Genomic DNA, 12,500 nt, shown 5'->3' with positions numbered 1-12,500 from the left:
GCTATTGGGTTTCCCTTAAGTGAGGTGTAGAGGGAAACAATAATGCCGGCAATATCTTGCAAGAGTTAGTGATAATAATTCTCCACGCCCAATAACACCTGTGGTGCCTTGATAGTCAAGGGAGTGGGGAACGTCTTCACTGCTTATACCATCTAAGGAAAGGGGTGAACGGCATAAAGAATGATAAGATAACACAAAAATACCTCTTTCTTATTACCAGACGAACACTTGTCGTACCTAATTACAACGTGGTTTTGCTGAAGGCAGTCGAAGATTATGTGAAGATGATGTAGGTCATCTTCTTTCTATGTACCATAGAAAGAAGGGGAGGTCTCCTAAGATGCCAACCACGAGTCATTGAAAAGTGGTCTTTGCATCAAGAAGGCCAAAGCAGAAGTAACTAAAAGTATGTGTGCAGATGAAGGGATGATAGCAGTCTTGGGGATGTCTTCTGGTTTCATGGTCACCTAATAATACCATTTCAAGAGGTAGAGGATAGAAAATATTTTTGCACTTTAAAGGTAGATGATGTTGGTTAAGTTGGGGAATGGGTAGGAATCTGGCCTCGTTTGCATGTGAAGACAGCTGTAATCACCACAATAGTGTTGCGAACCAGCTTTCTTCATGGCAATGTGGAGGGGTGATGCTTAGGGACTTAAGACCTTGTAACTATCCATTTCTTCTATTATGGCTAATGTGTGTTTAGCAGCTACCAGACGGTCTGAGGCCGAACATATAAATCTCGAAAATACTAGAGGTGTCGTCATCTTAATATGGCGATAAATACCATGCTTTGTGGGATCCATGGGTATCTGGCATAGCTCTTGGCAAAAGACATAAGGAAAAAAGAAAGGAGGTGGGCTTAGGCCGCTGTGAACATGATGAAGGGAAGAGCAAGGTAGGAGGAAAAAAACAGATAAAAGTGTTGACGAGTTAAAGGTGGAACTTAGCAAGTGTTGGTGTGTGACTTGAAGTAAGAAGTTGAATTGGATGAGGAAATCTGCATCGATAAGAGGCAGTGTAACATAACGAGGATGAAATTCCCGTTGTACAAGGTGACCCCAACCACAATATAAGCATCTCATAGCATATCCATTGGTGGCCACTGGGCTGACTTCAGAACACTAAAATAATAGGGTAGGTCCCTTGAGGGGAATCATTGCAGTGTCTACCAAAAAGTGCACATTATATCCTGAATCTTCCATAAAGGAGAGATTAGCAAGTCTGGAGGCCCCGAACAAAGGCAATGGCGTATTTCCACGTTCTTGTAGCACATTTCTTTACATCAGCCTTGAATCTGGAATGGTAGTCATTCATGGGTAGATCAGGCCGTTGCTTAGGGCGTGAGTGTAAGTCACTATAGGCGGGTGGTGGGCAGCTTTGTCGCTGCCCAGGCATGTCATGAGGTGGGAGTTGATGCCCTACAGCATTCTCCTCAGCTTCAGTCAGCGTTGAATTGTCCTCTGTTTATAGTGGATATGTAGATGGAGATCTTGACAGAAAGTCAATGGAAAGCCCATTGACTTTTGTCATCAGGTCCCATGTGGTCAAAGTGCTATAGTCAGAAAATTTTACGTTGTAACTAAAGGCCAAAAAAGTATGTTCCCTTCACAAGAATAACAGTCTGTAGCAAGTTGAAAGCCAACAATGCTAATCATTTCTCTGATGCTCTCAATACGTTTGCCTCTCCCAATAGTAGTTGAAATAGGTAAAAAATATAGTTCACTTAGGTAGCTGGCAACAGTGAGTACTGCTCCAGGGGGTATGATATGAGGGCTTCCTACTGTATGCGGCATCTTTTTCTTCAATAAGGCCATCAGAGATTTTTGCGAAGTTGTCATCGTTGACCCCCGTAAGGACGTAGTTTTACCTTGCTGCTTGAGCGGATCAAAACCTTGATAAGGAACTGAGCCTCGGTGCACCAGGGCCATGCATTTACATCTGTACAGGCAAAGTGCAAGAGTTTCATTATGGCAGCATGCACAGATAAGTCACACTAGGTGGTAGATATTATCGGAGGGTGCGGCAAAGAAGTGAATAGAGAAGTAGGCTGGGTATTCAAGGTACTCTATTGGTCTCAAATGTTTGGTACCAGGGAGAGGTAGGAACAATAGGTGAGGTCTCTGATAACTAGTTATATTTGACGGAAAACACAGGTATTTATATACCCTCAAGGGGCCACAAGGCCACAAGAGTAACAATTGCATTTGTACTTTCTACAGCTTTTGTCAATAAGTTGATTGTTGCTTACAGCTTCAAAGCCTTTGCTGTTCGAGAGGCTTCCAAGGTTAAGATTGAGATAAAGATTTAGAAATGGAGAATATAGTTATGACAATAGAGATAGAATTAAAATTGGAGTAAGTTACTTGAAATAAGTTTCTTCAGGTTTAATGGAGTCCAATGGTGGGTACTGTTCGCGATGCAGGGAAGAAAAAGTGAGGGCATTTGTTAAGGTAGAAGCCAGCCAAGTCATGATTCAATCAATATTTCAAATTTTGTTCTAGTTTATTGCATCTAAATATTAAGTGAGTTGTAAGGTTTTTGTATGCATATATATACTGCATATATATACTGTATGTATATATATATATAAATATATATATATATATATATATATATACATATATGTATATATATATATATATATATATGTATATATATATATATATATGTGTGTGTGTATATATATATATATATATATGCAAAAACTCACAATAATGCGAACGTCTCAAATACAAAGAAACAAAAGAAAACTTAAAGTAATGACTCCTGATTAGTTTGGTTTCTACTATTTCTTAAGTACTCGTATAATGATAGAATTTTTTCTACTTAAAACGTCAGAAATTTATTACAGTTATATTTCAGATAACCCTCCAGCACCGGTCATAGTTTATATCCCATTAGCCAATGAGAAAACATTTTAAGTCACATGTCATGTAAAATATTTAAAGATTTCCAGGTTTACAGGCATTTATATATAATTTCCTTTTACATGTGATATTTAATTTCAAACAATATTACATATTTATGTGCATGAAAACATATACATATATGTCTACATACATATGCATAAACAGTTAAACATAGATGCATACCTATCTATATACTTACAATCTCACACATATACATATACAGTATATATTTTACACATACACATCGATACACACGGAAACACGCACACACACATATATACATATATGCGCTTATATATATTAGTATATATATATATACATATATATATATATATATATACTGCATACATATACTGTATGTATATAAATATATATATAAATATATATATATATACATATATATATATATATATATATACATGTACATACATATATATATATATATATATAGATCTATATATATATATACATGTACATACATATATATATATATATACACATACATATATATATATATATATATACATTATAAATAACATAAGCATACCTACATGTACAAATACTCTAACATATGTATGGCAGTACAAATCAAACAGATTAATATTACAAACCGAGTGTCCCTGATGTCCGGCCTGTTTAAAGAAATTAAAGTTCGTACAGCTTCCAGTTCTCTTTGGAATTTTTATCTGATACCTTAATGAGTAGGACAATTTGATTGACTATATCTGACTATGCAGTAATTAAAATAATCAAACTGTGTGGAAAAAAATATAAACTTCCATTTGCTGTAAGAGGTTTAACACTAACTTTTTTTTATTGCCAGGATTTTTTTATCTCAAGCATTTAGTAACCTATTCATTTAATGTTGTGATAGCAAAATACTTATTTACTTTGTAACTGATGATGTGAAGTGGCTTTGCTATATCTATGATAAATATGTTTGGCACTAAAATTAAAACGTAAATTCTTTTTAGGAAATAATGAAATTTTACTATAGAATTGCAGAATAATTGTAACTTAATCTTTTGAATTGACATAGACTTAGGTATAGTACCAGTATGTATAGGAAATAATTCAATATTTATCTATATGTGTGTTTCTTTTCCAAGAAAAGTTGTAAAATATTTAAGAATTGGTATTCACTTCAGTGTTCTTATAGGCATTATGGCTCCTGTTCCCAATAATATATGAATAATGAAGTAAATGAGAATAGAACGATGGGCAATGAATTAAAAAAAATAACCTAAAATAGTATTAAACTATGTATCTAGAACAACAAAAAGAACATCTTTGGTAAAAATAATTAAACGACCTATAATTGAAAAAATACTTTATTTTATTTTCATAAAATAACAAATTATAAGATATTGCTAAATTAAAAAGAAAATAATAGTTGTTATTTTAGAATTTAAGAACAATATCACTATGAAAAGAGCACTCATTAATGATTCTCTTGACAGTACCAACAGTATTATGACCCTTGCAATTCATGTCAAAATTATATTTCTCAAGGTGCTAAAACGCTTGGAAAAAGAATGGAATAACATAAGCTAAGAGCAAGAAATTTTCAAGATAACATAACAAGATATAAAAACATTACTGTAAATTGGTCATGTGCCATACTATAGGTTCATTCTTGGTGTATAAATGTGTAAAAAATGAAACTTTTTTTTGATCTGCACTAACATACATACGTAGGTATGATTTAATAGGGTTTTCAACATTTGCCATACTGTTAGCTATATGATGGTATCTATATCTGTATTTCTGTATCTATATGTCTATCTATCTAATAACTTATTTATACACTCACTCACCCACACACACGCACATGCACACAAATACACACACACAAACACACACACACACAAACACACACACACACACACACACACACACACACATATATATATATATATATATATGTTTGTGTGTGTCTAATATTGTACCGCACATTATTCATACTTGCTCGTACACTGTAATGATTATGCTTATTATCTTATCACTCACTCTTTCCGGTACTGTTAATAAACCAACTTTTATTAACTTGATAGATCATGCTAAATTTTATTTGATTTTTTGTGACGTTCTTGATGCAACTCCTGGCATTTGAGCTCGATGTCTGTTTAATAAAGTTTAGTTGCATTCACCTCGCTGCTCAGTTATCACCTAACTGGTGCATTGCACATTAGTGACCACTAGAATGTCTAGCTCCCTCCAATCTTCGCCCTCACTGCTGTGTCTTACTGTTTGATGATGCCACCCCTCCGACACTGACTCCTCTATCAAATGCCACACCCATAAAACTACCCGCCCTTCGCAAGTACCAAGGCATTCGCCTGGTTCCAGCGTGCCGAGGTCCGGATTTGCATTAAGGGCATGACTCGCTCAAGCACCAAAGCAGATTATGTTCTCACAGCAATCTCTGAGAACATTTTCTCTCGCAAATAGCAGATTGGCTTTGCGATCAAGGGAACACCTCAATAGCATACGACTCCCTCTAAACATACCTCCGGGACAGGAACACAACACACTATCACCAACCGCTTTAATAGCCAAACTATCCAGAATTTTCAACAAAGTTGAGGGACCCAAAAGCTTCACTCACTCTCTGGGAAATGACCAGTATCGCTCGCCTGCAATCTGCCACAAATGAGTCTCCTCGTGAAATTAATCTACTTTGTGCCCTTTGGGAACAGCGCCTAGCTGATCCTGCACGTGCGGCCATCCCCGATGTTGATATTCTTTCCATGAAGGACCTGATGACCAAAGTCAATGCCCTTATGGAGAGGCACTTTCCCATCATCAAGACCTCCATCAACACCTCAACTCCTGACGATGTGGACAACTATTCAACATCAACAAAGCTGACATGAATGCAGCATGACAGAAGCCCACCATGTGACGTGTTAGAGCGTCAACAAAGCCGCCCACCAAGCACATATACTACCCATCGCTTACACTTCAACCAACAAGCTCTCCAACCAATTACTGACTATCATCGGCCACAGCTATGCTACTACCATTCCAGATTCGGGGCTGCTGTGAATAAATGTATGAAAGGTTTTCATTGGCCAAATAACATGTAAGTAGGGCCATCACTGTCAACAAAGTCTGTCTAAGTTTACCGATGTGTGCCTGGTAGCTGCCAGTATATCTGGGATACCCAAGCACAGTTATAAAACTCTTACATTATTGTTTGAAAGCACCAAATATAATTAGAATTTCTCATTGTTGATGTCACATTGCCTATCCACGGTGCAGATTTCCTCTCACATTTCCACCTTATGGTTAATGTCGCTCACAGACAGTTAGTCAACGCAGACTCCTACTCGTCGACACCTCATCAACCCGACCGCTCAGACCTCCGCCTCCACATCAGCACACGCACGAATGCCTACGCACACCTCCTTACGTCGTACCCGGAAGTTTTTCATCCAGAACTTCGTCAAACGCCCACAGTTCTTGCTAAACATGGTATTTATCACTCTATCAAGACAACAGGGCCCTAGTGTACCCAAGATTAAGGGTTCTGGCACTAAATCTTTTACCACCCACAAAACAGATGTTCATCAAAAGGCCTCAAGCCCATGGTCGTCACTCTTACACATCGTCTTGAAGAAAGATGGCTCACTATGTCTGTGTGGAGATTATAGGCGACTGAACATGCAGACAGAACCGGATCATTACCCCCTTTCCAAATATTGCACAAAGCGAAGGTTTTCTCCAAGCTCAACCTCCTGAAGGGGTATTATCAGGTGCCCATGAACCCAGAAGACATCCCTAAGACCACCATCATCACCCATTTCGGAAAATATACCTTCAATTACTCCTATTTTGGCCATCATAGTGCTGCAGCCACCTTTCAACACTTCTTGGATAGTTTCTTAGGGGACCTCCCTATTTGTGTTTGTTATGTGGACAACATTTTTGTATTTTCTTCCTCCAAAGGGGAACACTTCCATCACTCACTTATCGTGTTCAACAACCTACCACAGATTGGCCTTATAGTCCGGTATGATAAGTGTACCTTTGGCGCCAACAAAGTATCGTTTTTAGAGCACTGCATCAATCCTGAAGGAGTCAACCCTCTCCTAGAGAAGGTAGCTGCTGTTCAGAACTTCCCCACCCCCCTCGACCATCAAAGTACTGCAAGAATCCTGGTGCATGATCAACTATTATCACAGTTTCCTGCTAGCCATCACTACCACTCTTGGTCCCTCTATGCCTCCTGCAAGGGCAAGCCTAAAGACCTGAACAGGGTTCTCCTTTAAGAAGTGGCCCTTCTGTAATGCAAAGAATTCCCTATCAACCGCTGCTGCTTTCACTTCACTTTTCCTGTGCCAAATCCACCTCTCCTTCTCTCCACCGATGCCAACGGCGTTGCCAATGGTGCAATACTAGAGCAAGTGGTCAATGGCTTTCCCTACCCATTGGCCTTCATCAGTAGAAAATTGTCCAAGGCAGAATCTGGCTACTCTTTCTTCAACCGCGTATTGCTGGCGGTGCACTTGACTGTCCATACCTTTCCACACTTCTTGGAAGGTATACCCCTTGTCATGGACTACATGCCCCTGGTGTATGACTTTACTAAAAAGTCCAACACCTGGTCCGCCCATCTATGCCGACATCTCTCTGCCATGGCTAAATATAATTGCACCCCTTTACCATGTCCCTCAGGAAATTAATTCCGTTGCCGACGCCCTGTCAAGAAACACATTTGTCGCGATTCACCTGGGATTGCATTACAATGCCTTGGTGGAAGCCAACATAAAGATCGAAACTACCAAGCATGTAGGACATCCTGCAAATCCCTCTATTGTGTAGATGTCCTCCTTAACAACTCCAACCCCACTCTCCTCTGTGATGTCAGTTCTGGTAGACGTAAACCATGGATATTTTCTCCCATGACCCGAGAGGTGTTTGACTTTATTCATGGCCTTCTACATCCCTCCCACCGATCTGATGCAAAACTACTGAAGACGAAGTTCATTTGGCACACTATTACACAATATGCTAATTTTTGGGTCCACCGCCTGTGCTTCATGTCTATTTACCTTCATCAACTGCTCACTCGTTAGCCTGAAGCTATTCCCATGGAAACTGCATGTCCGCCTCATGTTCATCTGCCTTATTCTCAGAATGAATAGCACGATTTGGTATCACTGAGCATATTATTTCTGACGGGGATACCACTTTCACCTCTCAATTGCGAACATCATTAGTGAATCTTCTGGGAATCACCCTTCACCAGACAACAGCCTGCATCCTTACTGCCAACTGAATGGTTGAAACGTTTTCATGGCACCCTCAAAGCATCTTTGATGTCCTGCGGCAAGGACTCAAACTGGTTTACACAGCTTCACTGGATCCTCTTGGCACTAAGTACTACTCCTAACGATGCCCTGGATGTCCTGCCGCTGAAATAGTTTATGGCAACTTGTTGGTCGTCCCTGTCGAGTTTTTTCCCTCTGTAACCTCCTCGAACAATCTTCAGCACCTACGTCACGTTGTCGGGAAAATTTACTCAGTGCCACTAGACTTACGAGCCTCCAGCTAAGCAACACATACCGAATGATCTGCTCTCGGTAATGCACATTTTTCTGCGTAACGACTCTAGCAAGTCATCGCTAACGCCCCATTACACAGGCCCTTTCTTCATGGTCCGTTGTACACCAATAGCATTCTTAATTAACATGCGTGGCAAAGATCACTGGGTTTCCATTGATAGCCTAAAACCTGCATATCTCCTGACAGATGACCCGTCTACAATATGCTTCTTAAGACCAGGATGCCCTATTTCAAATGTAATACTTTTTAGGGGAACCATGAACCGCATGTTATTCATACACGATCGTGCATTATTATGGTTTTGCTTGTTAACTTATCACTAGATCTTTCTCCACTGTTAATACACCAACTTGTATCAATTTGAGAGCTCATGCTTAATTTTTTTTTTAATTTATGTAACGTTATTGCTCGCAATTTCCTGGTATTCAATCTTGATGTATGTTTAATAAAGTTTAGTTGTATTCACCTCAATCGAACACAGCAGCTCTCCGGAAAAAACTGATATTCAGTTTCCCAAAATAATATGTGGTGTTAAAGCATTTTTTCTAATAACTTTTACACGATTCTTCGTCAGGATTACATTGGTTGAACGATGGAATTAAGCTTCAATATAAAAGTTATGATGGTTAAACTATAGAATACAACAGTTTTTTGATATTCAAAAATAAACTAAAAAGTATTGATAAATAAAAACTATGATGTTATTCGAAATAGATATTTTTGCCTAATATTTAAAGATATAAATGTCGTTTTTCAAAGGGTATCAAAGAATTTCATGACCAATCTCACAAGATCTCCCACTGTTCGTCGAATCTCATAATTCCAATTTTGCAATAGGATTGACACCAGTTTATCAGGAACTTCATCTCTGGTGTAAGGCTGACTAAATTGTGAGGCATACTGCCCCCCACGATAAATCAAGAATTCTAATCTGCATTGATCTCAGATACAAATCTCTTTAGAGTACAGCTTTTCTCTATGATTAGATAGGGATCTCAGTGCTCCAGCATTTACACTGTAATGAATCAGTTTCTTAACTCCTATACATGACATCCATGTTATTTCTCTTCTTTCTCTGACGAAGTTCACAATTCCAGGGTTGCAAAGAGGTTGATGTGGACTTTTCAAAAATGGTCTTATTTTTGTAACACAGCTTAAAATATGAGGCTTTTAGGCCTCTCAGAATAAATTTTTTCTCACAATATTGTTAGAATATCCTCAAGTTTAGTTTGCTCTCGTATCAATGTTACTCTTTTTCTATCTCTTAATGTAATTCCTATCGTTATTCATTCAATAACCTATGCGTTGTAAGTGGATTATTATCTAAAGTTTCAGTGAGGCTCGAAGTTTTTTATGCATAAGTTAACTATGGTGGGACCCTCTTATTAAATATTTATATTTGTAAAGAAAGTGTCATTTTACTTTTCATAATCTCATTTTCTATACAAAAAGATATCCATCCTATAGCTATTCTCCATTTAATCTCGATCTTGTGTCCTGGGAAAACACTTACTGCCTTTCCTCAGTACAGATATTAATCCAAAACTCTTATCTGTTATTTCTCTGTGTTTTCATAGAACATTATTCTAGTGTTTACTCATATTCGTTTTATGTCTCATATTTATGCTTTCTATATTCAAATCATTTACCAGTAAATACGGGTGACCTTGACTAGTACAGCCAGCTGATTATGGCAATACACAAACCATTTTTACTATATATATATATATATACATATATATATATATACATATATATATATATATATATATAAATATATATATATATATATATATATAATATATATATATATATTTAATATATATATATATATATTCATATATATATATATATATATAAATGTATATTCATATATATATACACCATATATATATATATAATATATATATTGGAGAATGGATAAATTTTAACGTCGGAAAAGGTTTGTTATTGCTATGATCAGAAAAACAGTATTATTCAGAGCCACCCACACTAGGTTGGCTTACTATGACCGATCACACTAACATCTTCCACTAAAGCCCTGTCACACAAGATCGAGTATGATCGACGGGCAAACAGTGATACCAGACCCCAGTATGTAGTGAGAATGAGGGTTGATGAAGTCATAAGGGGGAAAATCACAGACAGGGGATATGGCAACAAACAGTGTTGCCAGATCCCTGTCTGTGGTTTTCCCACTTCTGGCGTCATCAACCCTCATTCTCACTACCTACTGTGGTCTGGTATCACTGTTTGCCTGTCGGGCATGCTCGATCGTGTGGACAGGGCTTAACAACTATCACCAGTGGCCAGCGTGGTGATAAAACTGGCCAAATACCAGACATGAATTTACATATCAAGCAGTGGACTAGAAGCGGCTGCATTTCTTTTTTGCTGTGTGTATATATATATATATATATGTGTGTGTGTATTATGAATATATATATATATATATATATGTGTGTGTATATACATACATATATATATGTGTGTGTGTGTGTATATACATACATATATATATATATATATATATGCATCTAAATATATATATATATATATATATATGTATATATAAATATATACAAATATATATATATATATATATATATTTATATATATATATTTATATAATATATATGCATGTACATATATATATATATATATATATATAAATATATGTATATATATATATATATATATATATTTATTTATATATATTTATATGATATATATACATATATATATATATATATATATGTATATATATATATATATATATATATGTATATATATGTACATTTATATGTATATGTCCAGGTGTAAGTATGCACATAATTGTTTATTTATTCATGTTTTTGTATATACCATACATATAGATTTCTAAGATATAGTAGAAATATTCTCTTGCTCACAGACGTGGTATTGTAGATTCATTTTGACTTAATGTCACACACTTTCTTTTTTTCTTGAAAATACATTAATAAAAAAAAATCTTATAATTACGTATAAATCATTTCTAGTCCTTACCTTTTACATTTTTTTTTCTTTTTTTAGCATGAAATTATTATTAAAAAGTAACCTCACCTCTTAGTACGTGTACGAGAACTGACGCTGGTGTGGCATTTGATGGATTACAGGTGTATGTACCGGAATTGGCTGGTTGGGCATCCTCCAAGGTTAAAGTACTGATTATGGATCCATTGAGGTTCTCGACGCTAACCCGCACCTTTTCCATTTCATAGTGGCAACCTTGGAAGAAAATAATCTCAAATAATGTTCCTGGTAGTAAAAGGATTTTTTTAATTAATTTTCAAAGTTTTTATACTTTATGTATGAAAGATTTTTTTCTCTCGTGAAATATTTTATTTTAGTTGTTAATTACTTCTTTTGTAGTTTCCTTATATCCTTTCCTCAATGGGCTATTTTTAAACTACCAATTACCACAAATCCTGCTTTCGCCTTTTCCTCGTTTGAAATTCTTTAGATATCTTCTTTCTCCTTTGCTCCTAGCCTTTCATGTAATTGTTCTACTGCTCTTCCAATAGTTATATCTACTTTCCTCCTTCAATCTCCTTCCTCTTCCCTCTACTGTTTATGTGCATCCTGTGCATACCTTACTTTCCAGTCCTTCAATACTTTTGATTCTATTTAAACATACTCTTACACCTCTCTATCCCACCACCCATTTTTACCCCTGTCACACACCCTATCCAAAATCACAAAATGGCAAATATATAAATGAATAATTAACAAGTTACGTAAAATATTTTTCCACAATATATATTTTCTCATTTATGTGATAAATCTAAACCAATATCTAATAACTCAAATCGATATAAAATCTTAAAATTTTTATTTTTCTACTGCCATAATAAATGGACATTTGTTTTAAAGTCTATAAAATACCATATGAAATATATTTTATAAAGATACTTTTTATAATAAAAAATACCCTATCAGATTCCTTTATCAAGTTAAACTATGAAAATTGACATGTTCACTTCAGGATGCTTCAAA

The 12,500-nt window shown here is 36.2% G+C and overlaps 1 protein-coding gene across 1 annotated transcript in view; it reads right to left on the bottom strand.

The window, feature by feature from the left end:
• The window catches only part of LOC137641634 (uncharacterized), a 16,911-nt gene extending 5,191 nt beyond the window's left edge, over positions 1–11,720 (bottom strand). The window contains exon 1 of the mRNA XM_068374375.1: positions 11,568–11,720. Coding sequence (XP_068230476.1) covers positions 11,568–11,718 — 151 coding nt within the window. The 5' untranslated portion in view covers positions 11,719–11,720. The remainder of the gene's footprint in view (positions 1–11,567) is intronic.
• Positions 11,721–12,500: the final 780 nt, after the last annotated feature.

The sequence above is a fragment of the Palaemon carinicauda genome, chromosome 1 (genome assembly GCF_036898095.1).
Source record: "Palaemon carinicauda isolate YSFRI2023 chromosome 1, ASM3689809v2, whole genome shotgun sequence".
Lineage (NCBI taxonomy): Eukaryota > Metazoa > Arthropoda > Malacostraca > Decapoda > Palaemonidae > Palaemon > Palaemon carinicauda.
Note: the sequence above shows the minus strand (reverse complement) of the source record. Positions and strands in the feature narration are given on the sequence as shown.